This window comes from Tilletiopsis washingtonensis (genome assembly GCF_003144115.1).
Source record: "Tilletiopsis washingtonensis strain MCA 4186 unplaced genomic scaffold FA09scaffold_19, whole genome shotgun sequence".
In the NCBI taxonomy this organism is placed as follows: Eukaryota; Fungi; Basidiomycota; class Exobasidiomycetes; order Entylomatales; genus Tilletiopsis; species Tilletiopsis washingtonensis.
In genome coordinates this window covers 482063-498198 of record NW_020312016.1, presented here as the reverse complement: position 1 = coordinate 498198, position 16136 = coordinate 482063, and the positions used below count along the sequence as shown (strand labels likewise).

Genomic DNA, 16136 nt, shown 5'->3' with positions numbered 1-16136 from the left:
AGGTGGGAAGGAAGGCGCACGGCACGGACGAGCAGCCGCCTCGTCGAGGCGCGCGGCGCGGCAGGCAGCGCAGCCCGGCGACCGCGCCAGCAGCAGCGCGCCTCTGTTCCGCCGCGACAGCGCTGGGAGCGCCGCGCGACGCGCCGACGTCGCTGCCGCGACCCTCATCTCAGCACTGCGTTCGCACTTTGTTTGAGAGTGACGGCGCTCCGGGGAGCTAGAAGGCTGTTCAAGTCTTTTTGAAACTACTGCGCGGCGACGGTGAGCCATGCAAAGGCTGGACTCTGCCGTGGACCGCACAGCAGTCAGATAAAGCGCACGAGTCAAAAAGCGCGGACAGCCTCGGCTCTCTTGTACCCGCTCCACCACATCTTTTGGGCGCTTACCCCGCTCTCCTCCACCAAAATGTCGCATCCCACCCTCAGTGCGCCTCATCAAGGCGCCACCAGAATCATCATTGGCCTTGATGTGGGTCTGACCTTCAGTAAGCAAGCCGAAGCTGCGTCTGTGGTGCAAGCTGATGGCACCTGACACTGTCGCAGCCGGCGCATGATTCGCTGTCATGCATGAAGGGCGCCCATGCCACATCAAGCCTGTCTCACGCTGGCCGCAACACGAGGAAGCGCGCATTCCAACGCAGGTCCTGTACAAAAATCGGCAGCCAGTTGGCTATGCAGCAATCATGGATGACGACGGAGATTTTGAGATGGCTGAAGGGACTGCTGACGTCGTCACAGCGGATCTCTTCAAGCTCCACTTCCTCAGCTTGTCTTTCACTACGGGCAAAGCGCTTGCGCAATGGCAACGGCCAGCGAGGAAGACGCCGGAGGAAGTGATGCAAGACTTTCTCACCATGATCCGCAGCGACATCGACGAGATTGTTGAGCAGAGCATGCCAAGCGGTGTCAAATTGGACTCTTCAACGCAACGCACACTTGTTCTAGCTCATAATAATGGTAAGTCACGCAGTAGTAGTCCCTTTGCAGTGTCTCATGGCCTTTCCATAGGCTGTGGTGCGGTTCAGCAGGAGCGCTTGCGCACTGCGTGTACCCAGGCAGGATTTCACGACGAGGTTGAACTGAAATTTGCGGCTGAGGGCGAGGCCAATCTGCACGCCTGGGCGCACAACAACTTCGCACGAATTCATCAGGGCCTCAAGGTCGTTGTCATTGATGCTGGTGGTGGTACAGTTGATGTGTGAGTTCCTATGTGCAGCCTCTTGGCTTCATGCCTCATCCTCGCCCTGTAGCTCTGCGTATTGCGCTCGTCACGATGAGGCTCAGCGGCTGGTCTTCGACGAGATCGCTCCGGCCGGCTGTCTGCGCGCGGGCTCCACTACAATTGACGAGCAATTTTGGGACTTAGCGACCAAGAAGCTGCCCTCTCTGCGAGGCGTAGCTCGTGCGCGCAAAGACAAGGTAGTGAAGAAGTGGAGCGCATTCAAGAGGCGACTCAAGGGCAAGAAGGGATGCGTGGTGCCTCTTCAAGAGTGTCTCCATGGCGAGCCTGCCATGTATGGCGCGGAAGGGTTTGACACCAAGAACGGCACGTGGATGATGACGAAGGAGGACGTTGCGCATGCCTTTGAGCACTCCGTGGAAAGCACCACAGCCACCGTCATCAATACGCTGCGTGCTGCCTGCTCGAGCGGCGCAGACAGCTTTGACATCCTCTTTGCAGGAGGCCTGAGCGAGAATGACTACTTCCGAAGCGAGGTGAGCAAGCTTAACGTGCCAAGAGGCTCACAGCTGACTCAGGACATAGGTCCAAGCGCGACTGAAGGCACGCAAGCCATGCAACGTCAAGGAGCTTCGGTATGAACGTGTTGAAGCGCCCTATCACAAGAGCGTAGCCGAAGGTGCGGTACTGTGCGCCGTCGACAACATCATTGCAAGGTGATTCTATTCTTTCAGCTCCTTGAGGAGCAACGCTGAGCTCCTCGGTGTCAGCTACGCATCGCCGTGCCACTACGGTCAAATTGGACAAATCACATTTGATGCTAGCGAGGCTTCGCACCCCAGACGACAGGAAGAAGTATACATTTCTGATGTGACGGGAGAGAAGAAGCTCGGCGGCGCCTTCCATGTCCTGGTCCCAAGGGTGAGGATCAGCTGGGTCACGCATATTGTCAATGGCTGAGACCTTTGCACGGCCAGGGTCGCAAAGGAAGCATCGAGTCTCAGGCCGCCAAAAGTCTCATCATTGATTTCCCTTTGAGAGAGCATCCTTATGGAATGTCTCACACATTCAAGATGTACGGTGATCGGCGGGAGGAGCTGCCCGACTGGCCTGACAAAGACGGTGAGGCGGCGTCAGACTTGAAGTTGCTGGCGCAGGCTGATTGCTTGACCCCAGAGATGTCTCTGCATACCGCCGTCATTCGCGCTCAGCCCCATTCTGACCACCTCCCTCGTGCAGGGAGATCGCTGCCGAATGGTCCTTGACGCTCTCCGCTGCAGAGATGTTTCTAGCACTCGAGCCACGACAGGTTGGCGACGGCCCACAGCATTACCGCTTGATGTTCGCCTGGAGCGTTCAAGTCTTCGGCACCGAGCTCAGAGCCAAGTGCGAGCTTCGCACAGGAATAACTGATCGGCACGTGTGAGTCTCACAGGCCGCTTCGCTGACGGCAAGCGCTGACGACGCCGGGCGCAGCCGCACGTTCTACTTCCGTGGGCGCTCTGCAGTTGCGGAGCGATCGATCTCGGAGTAGAGCCGCGTCATCAGTCTTGTCCTCGAGCCTACGTTTCTCTTCCTTCTCGGCAATCGATTCCTGCTGTGATCTGTGAAGTCCTTGTCCCGGACTGCGAGCGCTGAGTGGATCCATTTCTTGGCGACATACGTGCGTCGCGCCGCCCTGCGCCAGGCGGAGGCAGTCGCACGCGCTGGCCTTGTGCTCCCGCCGCGTCGCTGGCGGCGTGCCGCGGCGGCGCGGAGCGGCGCGGGCAGGCCGCCAGCCTCCGCTCGCGCGCGGCGCCTGTGCACGCCGCCTGCACGTCGCACGGCCATCCAGCTCATCAGCTCCCGCGCCTGGCCGTGCGCTTCTTCCTCGACCACCCCTCTCTCCTCTCTCCCTCCGCCCTCTGAGCCTCGTGTCTGCTCCTCTCCTTCCGTGTCTCTCTCCCTCTCCTCAGCGTCCGTCCTCTCACGCACCCCTCTGCCTCTGCCGCGATGGCGTCGAACGGCGCTGCTGCTGGCGCCGCGCGCAAGAAGCTCAACGGCTACGTGGGCTTCGCCAACCTGCCGAACCAGGTGCACCGCAAGAGCGTGCGCAAGGGCTTCACCTTCACCTGCATGGTCGTCGGTGAGTGGCGGCGCGGCGTGTGCGGCTGGATGGCGGATGGCAGCAGGGTGCAGCGTGTGCGGATGGATGGCGGGTGCGAGCAGGCGACAGTGGATTCTCGCATCCGCACTGCGCTGCCGATAGCCCAGTGCCGCGCTCGCTTTTGTGCGAAGCGCTGAGCAGCAGGTGGCGGATGCTTGCTCCTTCTAGCGCTGCTGTGCGGTCTTGCGGTGCGCCAGCGGACGCCCGTTCTCTGCTCGCGAGCACGGCGGCATGCGCTCGCAGCTCGTGCGGGTCAGTGCGCGCCGACGGGTGTCGAGGTCGGCGTCGCAGGCAACCGCACGCGAAGCCCACGTTCAGCCGAGTTGCTCGACTGCACGCTGTGCGCTGCATTGTTCGCTCTCTGGTCCGTGCTCTCTTCGCTCCCGGGCCGCCAGAAGGCGGATCGTGCGCTGCAGCCGCACGAAGCACGCCAGTGCGCGATGCAGTGGGCTCGCGTTGCAGCACTCACTGCGCGTACAAATTCTGGCAGCGAAACCGACTGCAAACCTCTCTGCTGCGAAGTCGCTGTAGCGCCGACGACTGACGCCTCGTTCTGCAGGCGAGTCCGGCCTGGGCAAGTCGACCCTGATCAACACGCTCTTCAACACGCGCCTGTACGCGCGCAAGGAGGTCCCACCGCCGCATGCCGAGCGGCCAAAGACCGTTGCCATCGAGAGCATCAGCGCCGGTGAGTGAAGGACAGCCGACGGCAGGCGGCGGAGCGTCGAGGCACTGCAGCGCGTAGTCGCGCGTGTGTCGCGCGCAGTTCAGCGTCCGCTCACACGCATGCGCAGACATCGAGGAGAACGGCGTGCGCCTGAAGCTCACCGTCGTCGACACGCCCGGCTTTGGCGACTTCATCAACAACGATGACAGGTGAGTTGCGACGACAGGGTCGGGCCAGGCGCGCGAAGGACGGGTTGGGCTGGTGCGCCCGCTCTGCTGGCAGTGCAACGTGCTCATCTTGCATCCGCAGCTGGAAGCCGATCGTCGACAACATCGAGTCGCGCTTCGACGCCTACCTCGAGCAGGAGAACCGCGTGAACCGCGCCAAGCTGCTCGACAACCGCGTGCACGCCTGCATCTACTTCATCCAGCCGACGGGCCATTCGTGAGTCGTGGTGTGTGCACTGTCTGGCCTGCGCAGTGCTGAACTCTCCGTGCTCTTCAGCCTGCGACCCATCGACATTGAGTTCATGCGCCGCCTGCACCAGAAGGTCAACCTCATCCCCGTCATCGCCAAGTCGGACACCCTCACCGACGACGAGATCCTCTCCTTCAAGCAGCGCGTGCTCAACGACATTGCGCACCACCGCATCGAGATCTTCCACGCGCCGGTGTACGACAACGAGGACGAGGAGACGATTGCGGAGAACGAGGAGATCATCGTGAGTGCTGCGGAGAGCGGTGCTGAGTGGAGGGGCGTGAAGCACGGGCACGCTGCGCAAAGACGCGCAGCACTGCACATCTCGGCCCTATCGCCGCTCACATGTCTCCTCCAGCGCAAGATCCCCTTCGCCGTCGTCGGCTCGGACCAGGAGATCGACACGGCCGACGGGCGCCGGGTGCGCGGCCGCGCGTACCCGTGGGGCGTCATCGAGGTCGACAACGAGGCGCACTGCGACTTTGTCAAGCTGCGCCAGATGCTCATCCGCTCGCACATGGAGGAGCTCAAGGAGCACACGCACGACGCGCTCTACGAGAAGTACCGCTCCGAGAAGCTCGTGGCGATGGGCGTGACGCAGGACCAGTCGGTGTTCAAGGAGGTGAACCCGGCGGCCAAGATGGCCGAGGACCGCGCGCTGCACGAGGCCAAGCTGGCCAAGATGGAGAACGAGATGAAGCTCGTCTTCCAGCAGAAGGTGGCCGAGAAGGAGGCGAAGCTCAAGCAGAGGTGCGTGGCGCTGCTGTCTGCGGCGTGGGCATGAGCTGACACCGTACTCCACAGCGAGGAGGAGCTGTACGCGCGCCACCGCGAGATGCGCGATGCGCTGGAGAAGCAGCGCATGGAGCTCGAGGACAAGAAGCGGCGCCTCGAGAGCGGCCGGCCGCTGACGCCCGAGAAGCAGAACGTGAGTGCCGCTCGCAGTGTCTGGCCCATAATCGCTCACACCTCGCCGCCGCAGCAGAGCTACCAGCAGGCGACGAAGAAGAAGGGCGGCTTCCTCAGAAATTAGGCGGCCGCTGCAGCGCCGTAGCTGCTGCGTGCTGAGCGTCGTGCCTTGCGGCCCTCGACGGGCCGCAGCGCACAAGGTGCCAGTCCCGCCGGCTCTGTGATCTGGAAACAGCCCGGCGGCCTTACCCCTTCCGCCGCCGGCTGCCGCACCCATCGCTTCCTTCTGCCACTCTCCTTGACGACGCTTCTCGGCGCCGAGCGGGTGCGACCTGCCCGGCGGCCATCCACGACCCTTCCCTCCTGTGCCTCCGTGATCCCCACCCGGCCCATGCCCCCTCTCCTTTGCGCCTTCGACTGTGCTTATCGAAATTACGAATGTACTGGCCCGTCGCTGTCGTTCCTGTGGAGAGGCACTGCCGATGCGATGCGAAGGAGAGATGCGGGCCCGCGCCAAAGGGACGCGCAGCCAGCATCGCGGGCCTCCTCGCACCTCTCGCCGCTGCCGCGCGCGCCGCCTTCGCCGCGCCGCCGCGCGCGCGATTTCCACGGCTGGCGCGCCGAGAAGCGCGTCTGGCTCAGCTCCACCCTGACCGCACCCCGGCGACGCCTGCTGCTGCTGCCTGCCCTGCACGGCGTCTCCCTTCTCCTCACCCGCCGGCCACGCACACCACCACCTCGCTGCACGTCTCGGACGCTCGCAGCAGCAGCATTCGTCGACGCAGCGCGCTGCCGTAGCTGCGCGCCCCGCGCACCTGCTCTCTCCACCTCGCAGCGCGCACGATGGCGCCCGCATCGTCTGCGCCCTCGCGCGGCGCAGACGAGTACTTTCCAGTGCACGGTGGCAGCACCGGCATCGTGCACGAGACGCTGTACGAGGACGACGAGGCCTCGTCGGGCTCCGAGGCGGACGCAGCGCGCGACGGCGCACGCAAAGCGTCCGTCCGCTTCGGCCAGCTCGACGCGGCGGACGCCGCGGCGGCAGAGAGCGACGGCGCCGGCGCAGGCCCACGCTCGCTCTCGGGCCGCCATCTCTCGGAGAGCGCACGCTCGCACGCCGCCGACAGCGGCGGCGACGCCAGCGGCAGTGCCTCGCCCTCGTCGTCGGCCAAGCGCCTGCCGGCCGCCGGCGCAGGCTCGCGCGTCGGGCCGCGGCCAGTGCCAAAAGACTCGGCGTCGCTGCGGCACATCTCCTTCCGCTCCCGTCTCTCGGGCATCCCGTCCGGCTCGGGCTCCAGCAGCGCAGCAGCAGCCGAGGTGGAGCCGGCGGCCGCGACGTTCCGGCGCAAGGAGTCGCGCGGCAAGATGGCGCCCGACTCTGATGAGGAGGACAGCCTGGACGACGAAGACGACGAGGACGAGGATGGCAGTCAGCGCAACGGCGTCGGGCGTGAGTCGTGGCAGCGTGACCTGTACGGCATCCACAAGGAGCGCGCCGACCGCAAGCGCAACTCCAAGGCCGCAGCGGTGGAGGAGCAGAGGACACGCGGCGCGCTCTCAGGGTCCAGCAGCTCGGAAGCGAGCGACGGCGACGGCGAGATCGAGGAAGACGACGGCGAGGCGAGCGACGACCATCGGCATGAAGGTTCGAGCTCGCGGCAGCTCGAGGCGCCGAGGCCAGACCGGCCCGGCTTCTCGAACAGCCTCGCTGCACAGGCGCACGAGCGCCGCACCCGGTCCGTACGCCGTGCGCCCTGGCATCCTCGCGGGCCATTAGCCGACGGCGAGAACTCGCCTTTGTTCCCGCCGCTGGCTGGAGGTCTGACTACGCCCGGGCCGCAATGGCCACACGGCGTGAACACGCCGATGGGCACTCCACCAGGTGAGTTCAGCACTCGTTCTCGTAGGCCCGACACGCTGACGCTCCTGCAGATGCCGTGTCGCCCGAGATCGAGCCGCGTGCGCGCCTCGAGTGGCAGACAATGCTCGAGTCGGTGCTTGCGTCCGAGGTGCTGCGCTCCGAGACGAAGCGCATCACGTCTGCCGACGCAGCCATCGCGACGCGCGAGGAGCAGATGTACGCTCGCTGGCTCGACATCCGCGCTTCGCTGCGCGGGCGCGGCCATCTGCGCGGCGCTGTCGAGGCCGAGGAGAAGCGGCTGAACGAGGGCTGGGCCGTCATGGTGCGCGATCTGATCCGCGACATCCACGAGTGCCGGCCCGAGCAGGACCTGCCGCCGCGCGAGCCCAAGACGGAGAGCACCACGCCGGAAGAGCCGCGCAGCGACGTCTCAGAAGGCGAGGACGACGACGGCTCGGCTGCTGCTGCAGTGGCCGCCGCTGCGGCTGCCACGTCCGACGCCGACAACCTCCTCGCCGAGGTCGGCGCCTTGCTCGCGCGCGTCGACTCGGCAGAGGAGCAGTTCCCCAGCAGCCGCAAGATGCAGGAAGTGTGCCCAGAGTGGAACGACGAGGCGCTGCGGCACAAGCTCGATGCGCTGTACAGCTGGCACAACGTGACGAGCGCGCTGCGGCTACAGCTGCGCATCCTGCAGCAGTGGACTGGCAGCGAGACTTTGTCCATCGAGGGCGACACCAGACCGGGCGCCATCGAGGGCGGCGATGATGGGCCGCAGACTCCCGCTCTCGAACAACCTGAGCGGCCTCGCTGGGGCGCAGAGATTGACGCGACGGGCACGTTCGTCGAGCGCATCTTGCGCGAAGACTCTCTGCAGGGCACGTTTGAGAAGCGGACGCTGTCGGCACTCAACGCGCTCGTGCTCAAGGCGAAGCGCGTGATTCTCAAGTACCACGAGGCCTTCCGGCGCATGGCTCTGCCGTCCTTCGAGCCGCTGCTCGTGCAGCTCATCAACTTCCCGACTCGGCTGGTGCTCGGCGCCCTGCGCCTGCGTCTCGACTACGCGGGCAAGCTGCGCGAGCCGTCGCTGCTCATCGTCGACTCGCTCACCGATGACCTGCGCGCCGCACTTGCGCTGGCGTGTCGTGTCCGGCTGCAGTACTCGGCGACGATGGTGCCCGATCCCGACGCCGGCTGGGACCTGCCGCCGTGCATCGGCGACGGCTACGATGCGACGCTGCGCGAGGCGCTGCGCTTCTTCTTCAAGCTGCTCAACTTCAAGCTCAAGGGCGCCGTCTTCTTCAAGGAGACGGAGATCCTCGAGCCCGAGTGGCGCTTCCTCAGCACGGCTGCCGAGGTCATCCAGGGCGGCGACCTGATCGTGGCACGGAGCGTGACGAAGATCGTCAACAAGGTGAGGCTGCGTGTGGAGATGCTGTGACAAGGCGCGGCACTGACGCTCATTCAACCAGCTCTTCGCGCGCATCGTGACGTACTTCGAGCGCGAGCTGTCAGCACCGAGTACTCGGCGCGGCGCACGCTTCGGCGATGCGCCAGTCGAGAACAACGGCTTCGGCCCGCAGTCGACGCGGCCAGGCGTCATCGGTGTCGGTGGCGTCGAGGGCGTTGCTGGGCGCGGGCCGGCCACGGCAGGCGGCCTGACGCGCGGCAAGGTGCGCATGACGCTCGAGGAGAAGGTGAAGTGGATCCACGCCGTCTTCGAGAACGTGCGCATCCGCTCGCGTAAGCTGCTTGGCTTTGCGCGCGACATCCGCAATCGTCTCGACAACGCAGCCGAGTACGACCTCGGCAGCTTGCGCTCGCCGCCCGAGCCAGGCAACGGTGAGAACGGCGGCAACAGCGTGGACCAGGCGAGCTCCATGGGCTCGAGGGCTGGCGGCGGCGCAGCGTCGAACGCGAATTCGCAGACGGGCGCCGGCATGGATCTCAACGGCTTCCTGCAGACGCTCATCAACGCCGGCTACTTCCTTGTGCTGACCGGCAGCTTTGAGCCGGAAGGCATCTACCTCATCGCCGAGCCGAGCTTGCACGACAAGCCGGAGCTGATCCAGGAGCTCTTCTGCCGCTGCATCCGCCGAGGGAGTGCCGCAGCCGACGCCGAGAGCTCGGCCATGGCCGCCGAGGCCAACCTCGCGGCGTCGGTCCTGGCGGGCGGCGACGCAGCAACGACAGTGGCCGGCGAGGAGGAGGCCGCTTCCGACGTGCAGGATGCCGGCGTCGCTGGCGCATCGAACGTCGAGACCGAGGCACCGCGCTACCTGCTGCTGCTCTCGCCGCGCGACGCCTTCATGTGGACGGGCCGCATCATGACGCTGAAGATGCCGCGCATCGGCGTGGATCTCAAGGACCGGCGACTGCGGCTCATCGCAGACGGACCAAAGGGCCGCCTGGCTGCCTGCAAGGCGCATCTGTACTCCGTCTTCCACGCCGCTGCCGCTGCTTCTGCAGCCGCTCACGCTCCCGTCGAAGAGCCCACTTCAGCGCCGCCGACTGGGCGCAAGGGCGCCAAAGGCGCCGCTCTCGCAGCTGCAGCGGCCGCAGACGCGCTGGCAGCGCAGGTCGAAGACCCTGCCGCCTCGTTTCCCCTCGAGATCGTCAACGAGAACATGGCACACATGTTCGCGGTGCAGACGGAGCTGCGTAAGGTCAACAAGGGCGTGTACATGCTGTCCGACACGGTCATCCGCGCGGTGCCCAGCATTCGCCGCAATCTGCGAGGCCGACACGTCGTCACGAGCCCGCCGACGGAAGAGCGGCCAAAGCACGAAGCGGGCGTCCGTGTGTCGAAGGCGAGCACCAACTGCGACGAGCTCATCCAGAACTGCTTCGGCATGGCCGCCGAGCAGGGCTTCCGTGCGCTGCCGTTCATCGAGTCGGCGCGCCTGCAAGGGCAGATGACGCTCGCACTCGCGCGCCTGTCGATCGACTGGGTGGCCTTCATCTGCGACGACTGCGTGCCCGGTGACCGGCGCACGTTCAAGTGGGCCGTCGCGGCGCTCGAGAACGCGATGCAGGTCACGCGCAGCGAGAACATCTTCCAGCTCAGCGAGGACGACTTTGGCCTGATGCGCACAAAGGTCGCGAGCTGCATGGCGCTGCTCATCTCGCAGTTCGACATCCTCGGCGCGCGCAGCAGTGTCGCGAAGGCGCAAGAGGAGCAGGAGCGCCTCGACCGCGAGAAGGCGGAGCGCGACCGTGCACGCAACCTCGAGACGGCCATCAGCAACGCCCAGCAGCAGTCGCCGGGCCTCGTCGCCGGCGCGCAAGCCGCCGCGAACCTCGAGACGGACCGCAAGGCGCTCGCAGCCAAGATGGTGCACGACATGGGCGGCGCCGGTGCGCCGCCGATGCTCAACCGCCAGGACAGCGGCATGCAGGCGACCGAGGAGCGCTGGGTGCAGAAGGTGATGGAGTGGGACGCCGCGCGGCAGTCGATCGAGGCCGAGCAGCGCCTCATCGGACGCGTGCTCGACGACGCCAAGCCCGAGGACCGCGGCCTGCAGTTCCTCGCCTCGAGCAGCAGCCGCATCCAGATCCGCTGGCAGCAGGGCCGCTTCATCGGCGGCGGCACGTTCGGCACCGTGTACCTGGCCGTGAACCTCGACTCGGGCGGGCTGATGGCCGTCAAGGAGATCCGCTTCCAGGACATCTCGTCGACGCCGAGTCTGTACAAGCAGATCAAGGACGAGATGACGGTCATGGAGATGCTCTCGCACCCCAACATCGTCGAGTACTACGGCATCGAGGTCCACCGCGACAAGGTGTATATCTTCGAGGAGTACTGCCAGGGCGGAAGCCTGGCGCAGCTGCTCGAGCACGGGCGCATCGAGGACGAGGCGGTGACGCAGGTGTACACGCTGCAGATGCTCGACGGCCTCGTGTACCTGCACAGCAAGGGCGTCGTGCACCGCGACATCAAGCCGGACAGTGCGTGGTAGTGGGCGTGTGTCCCTGTGCGTGTGCTGACACGTCCCTCTCAGACATCCTGCTGGACCACCTCGGCGTCGTCAAGTTCGTCGACTTTGGCGCGGCCAAGATCCTGGCGAAGAACTCGCGCACCGTCCAGCGCAGCCGCCGGCCGGGCGTCGTCGGCCCCGGCGGCGTGGGCGCCGACGGCAAGCCGGGCGTGCCGGGCGTGCCGGGCGCCATGGGCAGCTTGCAGGGCACGCCCATGTACATGTCGCCCGAGGTCATCAAGGGCGACAACCGCGGCCGGCGCGGCGCGATGGACGTGTGGAGTCTCGGCTGCGTCGTGCTCGAGTTCGCCACGGGCCGCCGGCCGTGGAGCCAGCTGGACAACGAGTGGGCCATCATGTTCCACATCGGCATGGCACAGCAGCACCCGCCGCTGCCCGAGCCGGGACAGCTGAGCGAGCTCGGCATCGACTTTATCCGGCAGTGCCTCATCATCGACCCCTACGACCGGCCCTCGGCGGCAGAGATGCGTGACCATCCCTGGATCCAGAACCTGGTCGACGAGCTCAACGCCGCCAACGAGGAGGAGGGTGAGTGGCTGAGGAGGCCTGACTACTGCGCATCGCTGACTCGTTCCCCCAGCCGCTGCAGACGCCGCAGTTGCGCCGCATGACTACAGCTCGCACGGCAGCGACAGCGCCGCCGGTGTCGCAGCACTCGCGGCCACGCCCGGCACGCGCTCGATCAACGGCTTCAACTTCAACCGCGCCGCGCTCGGCAGCCTGCAGCGCAGCGAGACGGGCTACTCGTCGTCGACGTGGTCGCGGCAGTCGGCCGGCGGCATGCCCGGCAGCGAGGCGACGAGTGTGTCTGGTGGTGCGGGAATGCCGAGCAGCGGCGCGTTGAGCCAGTACGCCTCCTACGCCGGCTCCGAGGCGACGGACATCGACCGCGGCACGTTTGACGAGGACCCGCACATCCACGTGCCGTACCGCGACGAGCACGAGGGCTCGTCTGCGTTTGCGGACCGCGCCTACGACCGCGAGCGGGCCGAGCGGCATGCCCTCGGCGCCCCCGACGGCGAGCTGGAGGAGCTCGATGCCGTCTCGCCCGACACCGAACGCCTGTACTAGAAAGGCGCATGACGCCGCCCGTGGGCGCCGTGCCCCGTGTATACTAGCCTCATCTGAATGCACAAGTCGTGCAGGAGTCGTCGGTGTGCCGGCTCGTGCTGGCGCTTCCGACGCGGCCGCTGCTGGCAGTGACGAAGCAGCAGCAGCATTTATCCGAGCCCAGGGGCAGCCACTGCGACGGCCTCAGCGAGCTTGCACCGAATCTTGCTGCACAGAGACGATGCCGGGCGAGAACGTGCAGAGATGTGTCGCACGCTTGCTGCCGAGAGACGCAGCCGACGGAGGAGAAAGGAGCAGGAGACGCGCCTGCGTCTGCACCCCTCCCTACCCGGGGGCCTTGTCTCACATCGCGCGCTCGGCTCCGAGGCGCTCCACAGCGCCGGGCCCACGTCCGATGCGCCCGCGAAGACTCCGTGCCCCACTCTCTTACTCTACTGCAGGCGGAACTGCGGCTGGGGTGCCTCGTCCTTGCTGCGCAGCATTCGCCTCTTCCCTGCGTCGCAAATGCCCGTCCCAGGCGCATCTGATAGCATCTCGGCGCATGAGGGCGACCTGTCAGGATGCCGCAGCGGCAGCGCGTCGCCTTCTGCCGAGAGGCGCGGGCTCCTGAGCGTCACGCTGCGACTTCGCGGCGTGCTGTTGCAGGTGCAGCAGAGTCTGGCCGGCGCCGTCGATGGACGTAGAATCACGAACAGCGGGCTCGCACGCACGTTGTCGGGAGATCACCGACGTCCGTCGTTCAGCCCAGCGCTTCCACACGCCAAGGCGCACGGACGCAGCGCGACTTTCGAATTCGCACCGCCGCACCTCGTCATGAGCGATGCTCGCCAGCGCCGACGGACCATTGCCGGGCCTCCGTCGGCGCCAGTTCTTCCGATGCGCTCGCTCTTGCTGCCATCTGGGGCCAGCTTGCAAAGAGTGACGCTGGACGTCGCACGAGGAGATGCGGAGCCGCGAGCCGTCCTAGCGCGGCGAGGCGCGGTGAAAAGGCCGAGTGCCCTGCCCTGGCATCTCGCGGCCATCTGTGCAGCCTTGGAGCTTTCTTCCGCACATCTATTCCCCTCAAAATCCTGCTGCGAGCACAGTGTCGCTACTCTCGGTATGCTTTGGGGCGATGGTCTCAGCCTCAGGGTGGAAGGCTCGGTCTCGGATCCGTGTCGCTGCAGCTGCCTGTTGCACCTCTTCAGCCGCCTCGCTGTACTCACCTAAACTCGCTCGACTCGATTGCGCACCCTTTATGCCGACGCTGCACGTCAGCAAGCTCGCTGCAGAGGCGTGCGAACCTTGTGCGGCCCTACGCCACGGCGACGGCAATCCTGCACCTGGATGCGGCGGTCACGGCGCTGCGCAGCATCGAGATGCCCGCCAGAGCTCATGCGAGCGCCTCGCGGCCATCTCGTGCCGCGACTGCGCTGTGCCAAGGGCCATCTGGGCTGCCCAAGGGCCGAGTCGAGGCCGCGGCTGACTCGGGCTGCGGCGGACGGCCAAGCGAAGCTCAGGGACCCGCCACGGCGACGGCGCAACGGCACCGCCTCGCGCCCCCGTTGCCGCGGCAGGGGCTCGAATGGCCGGGCGGCGCCGCAGGCGTGGGAGTCCCCGCGAGACGGCGCAGCGGCGGCGGCGCGGCGCGCGGCATGCGGCTGCGGCCGGCGGGCTTGGCCTCGCCTCTGCGATGCTGCGGCGCCGATGCTGCGTGCTGAGGCAAGCAAGAGCCGCACAGCGATGCCTCGAGCTGCGGTGCGTAAGGTGATGCAGCGGCGTCTGTGCTCGCTCGATGCAGCGTGCGAAACGGGCGCAGGCGACGCCCGCCCGCACCCGGCTGGCGCTCATGCGGTGCTGGGCGGGCGGTGTGCCTGCCTCTGCGGCTACTGGTGCTGGCTGCGCGCGGACCTCCCCGCCCGCCTGCACCCTGTCGCACGGGCGGTGCTCGGTGCGTGCCGCCGTGCGGCTGATGCTGCGCTGGCGCGTCCGCGTGCGGCGTGCGCGTGCGGAGATGCAGCCTCAGGCACGCCGCCCGCGCTCCGCCGGGCGCCGCTGATGCCGCGCTGCGCGCTGGGGTTGCTGCTGGCGTGCGCGCGTCACGCGGCTGGCGCTGCGGTGGATGCTGAAGCGGCGGCGGAGAGGGGCAAGCAGCAGCGCGCAGCCTCGGGCTCTGCACGCGCGCGAGGGGCGCTCGACAGCGCCCGGCGCGGCACAGGCGGCTGGGTGCCGCAGCATGCAGCGAGCGCAGGCAGGGCAAGGCGGAGGTGGGCGGTGCAGCGGCAGCGGCGATTGAGAGGGTGCCAGGTGCAGCGGGCGCAGAGGGCATCGGCCATGCGGTGTTGCGCTGCGTGCGGCGCGCTGTGAGCTCGTCGCGCGCCGCTCCGCCGCCGCGGCGCCGTCTCCACAGCCGCGGCCCGCGCGCTCGCTGCTTGCCTTCCCACCTCTCCCGCCCGCTCGCCGCTGCTCCGCTCCGCACTGCCCGCTCTCCGTCCGCACCGCATCCTCCTCTCCTCTTCCTCTCCTCCTTCGTGCACGCCTGCTCGTCCGTCTCCCACCACCACCACCGCCGCCGCCACTTCTGCGCCCGTCTGCGCGCCTCTGCACAGGCCTCGTGCACCCAGCGCCTTCCTTCGCTCGCTCCGCTCTGCGCTCGCCGGCCTCGCCGCACACGCTGCTAGGCACTGCTCTAGCCTCTCTGCGCTTTCCCACACGCTCCTCGCTCTGCTGTGCCGCTGCGCCTCGCTCGTCATGAGTGGCAAGATGATGATCTACAAGCTCGTGGTGCTCGGCGACGGTGGTGTGGGCAAGACGGCGCTGACGATCCAGGTGAGTGGCGTGGCGGGACAGGCATGTGATGCAGACTGCTGGCCTGGGCTGCGCGCCCTCGGTCGCTCGCTCGCAACGTGGCTAGCACTGCGCAAAGAGGTGCCAGCTGTGCTGCGCAGGGAGCCTGGGCCGCAGGCTGTGCGGCAGCTGCTCCCGCAGCCACACCTTCTCGAGCCACGTACTGACGCATTGTCTGCAGCTGTGTCTCAATCACTTCGTCGAGGTGAGCAGCAGCGAAGTGGCACTGAGAGGATGCACGTAGCTGAGCCTGTAATTCGCAGACGTACGACCCGACGATTGAGGACTCGTACCGCAAGCAGACGGTCATCGACGACCAGCCGTGCATGCTCGAGGTGCTCGACACCGCCGGCCAGGGTGCGTAGCCTCGCGGTGCCGCAGTACGCTCAGCGCTGCCGTCATGCGCCACTTCACTCACGCAATCCGGCACGCAGAGGAGTACACTGCGCTGCGGGATCAGTGGATCCGGGAGGGCGAGGGCTTCCTGCTGGTGTACTCGATTGCCGCACGCGCGACGTTCGAGCGCGTCGAGCGCTTCCGCGCACAGATCTCGTACGTGGCGGTGAGCATACGCCAGACTGCCTCGTGCTCACATGACGCGCGCGCACAGACGGGTCAAGGACCAGGAGCCCAACACGGTGCCGATCATGCTCGTGGGCAACAAGTGCGACAAGGTGGCGGAGCGCGAGGTGTCGCGCGACGAGGGGCAGGCGCTGGCGAACCGGTTGGGCTGCAAGTTTGTCGAGTCGAGCGCAAAGACGTCGGTGAACGTGGAGCGGGCGTACTACACTGTCGTGCGCCAGTGAGTGCTGCGTTGCCGGCTACTGATGTGCGCGTCAGGGCTGACACGAATGTGCACAGCATCCGGGAACAGCGCGACGGCATCGCGGCCGGCACGCCAAAAAAGCCGAAGAAGCGGTGCATGATCCTATGAGGCGCGTGCGCGCCGGCAGCCGCTGGCGTCGAGCCTCGGTGCAGGGCAGCAGCGTAGCGGCGGCGCAGCTG

At 66.7% G+C, this 16136-nt stretch overlaps 5 protein-coding genes across 5 annotated transcripts; all 5 read left to right on the top strand.

The window, feature by feature from the left end:
- Positions 1-953: 953 nt before the first annotated feature.
- Positions 954-1899, top strand: FA09DRAFT_326434 (actin-like ATPase domain-containing protein; the record flags this gene model as incomplete). The annotated part of the gene is made up of 4 exons (XM_025741212.1): positions 954-956; positions 1055-1197; positions 1250-1715; positions 1765-1899. The coding sequence occupies 4 exons, from the start codon at positions 954-956 to the stop codon at positions 1897-1899; spliced, it is 747 nt and encodes a 248-aa protein (XP_025596400.1).
- A 1157-nt stretch (positions 1900-3056) lies between these two features.
- On the top strand, positions 3057-5842 carry FA09DRAFT_331699 (putative cell division control protein CDC3). The gene is made up of 8 exons (XM_025743141.1): positions 3057-3304; positions 3885-4013; positions 4120-4201; positions 4302-4436; positions 4497-4713; positions 4828-5219; positions 5274-5397; positions 5452-5842. Exons 1-8 carry the CDS (start codon positions 3172-3174, stop codon positions 5500-5502), a joined length of 1263 nt encoding a protein of 420 aa, XP_025596399.1. The 5' UTR covers positions 3057-3171; the 3' UTR covers positions 5503-5842.
- Positions 5843-6026: 184 nt separating this feature from the next.
- FA09DRAFT_107107 (hypothetical protein) lies at positions 6027-12427 on the top strand. Its single transcript, XM_025738975.1, has 5 exons — positions 6027-7260; positions 7311-8650; positions 8709-11184; positions 11238-11762; positions 11815-12427. The coding sequence occupies exons 1-5, from the start codon at positions 6222-6224 to the stop codon at positions 12303-12305; spliced, it is 5871 nt and encodes a 1956-aa protein (XP_025596398.1). The 5' UTR covers positions 6027-6221; the 3' UTR covers positions 12306-12427.
- On the top strand, positions 12392-13577 carry FA09DRAFT_107113 (hypothetical protein). Its single transcript, XM_025738976.1, has one exon. It carries the CDS (start codon positions 12549-12551, stop codon positions 13512-13514), a length of 966 nt encoding a protein of 321 aa, XP_025596397.1. The 5' UTR covers positions 12392-12548; the 3' UTR covers positions 13515-13577.
- A 1458-nt stretch (positions 13578-15035) lies between these two features.
- Positions 15036-16065, top strand: FA09DRAFT_300558 (putative small G-protein Ras2; the record flags this gene model as incomplete). Its single annotated transcript, XM_025740338.1, has 6 exons — positions 15036-15113; positions 15313-15336; positions 15395-15488; positions 15566-15683; positions 15742-15933; positions 15993-16065. The coding sequence occupies 6 exons, from the start codon at positions 15036-15038 to the stop codon at positions 16063-16065; spliced, it is 579 nt and encodes a 192-aa protein (XP_025596396.1).
- Positions 16066-16136: the final 71 nt, after the last annotated feature.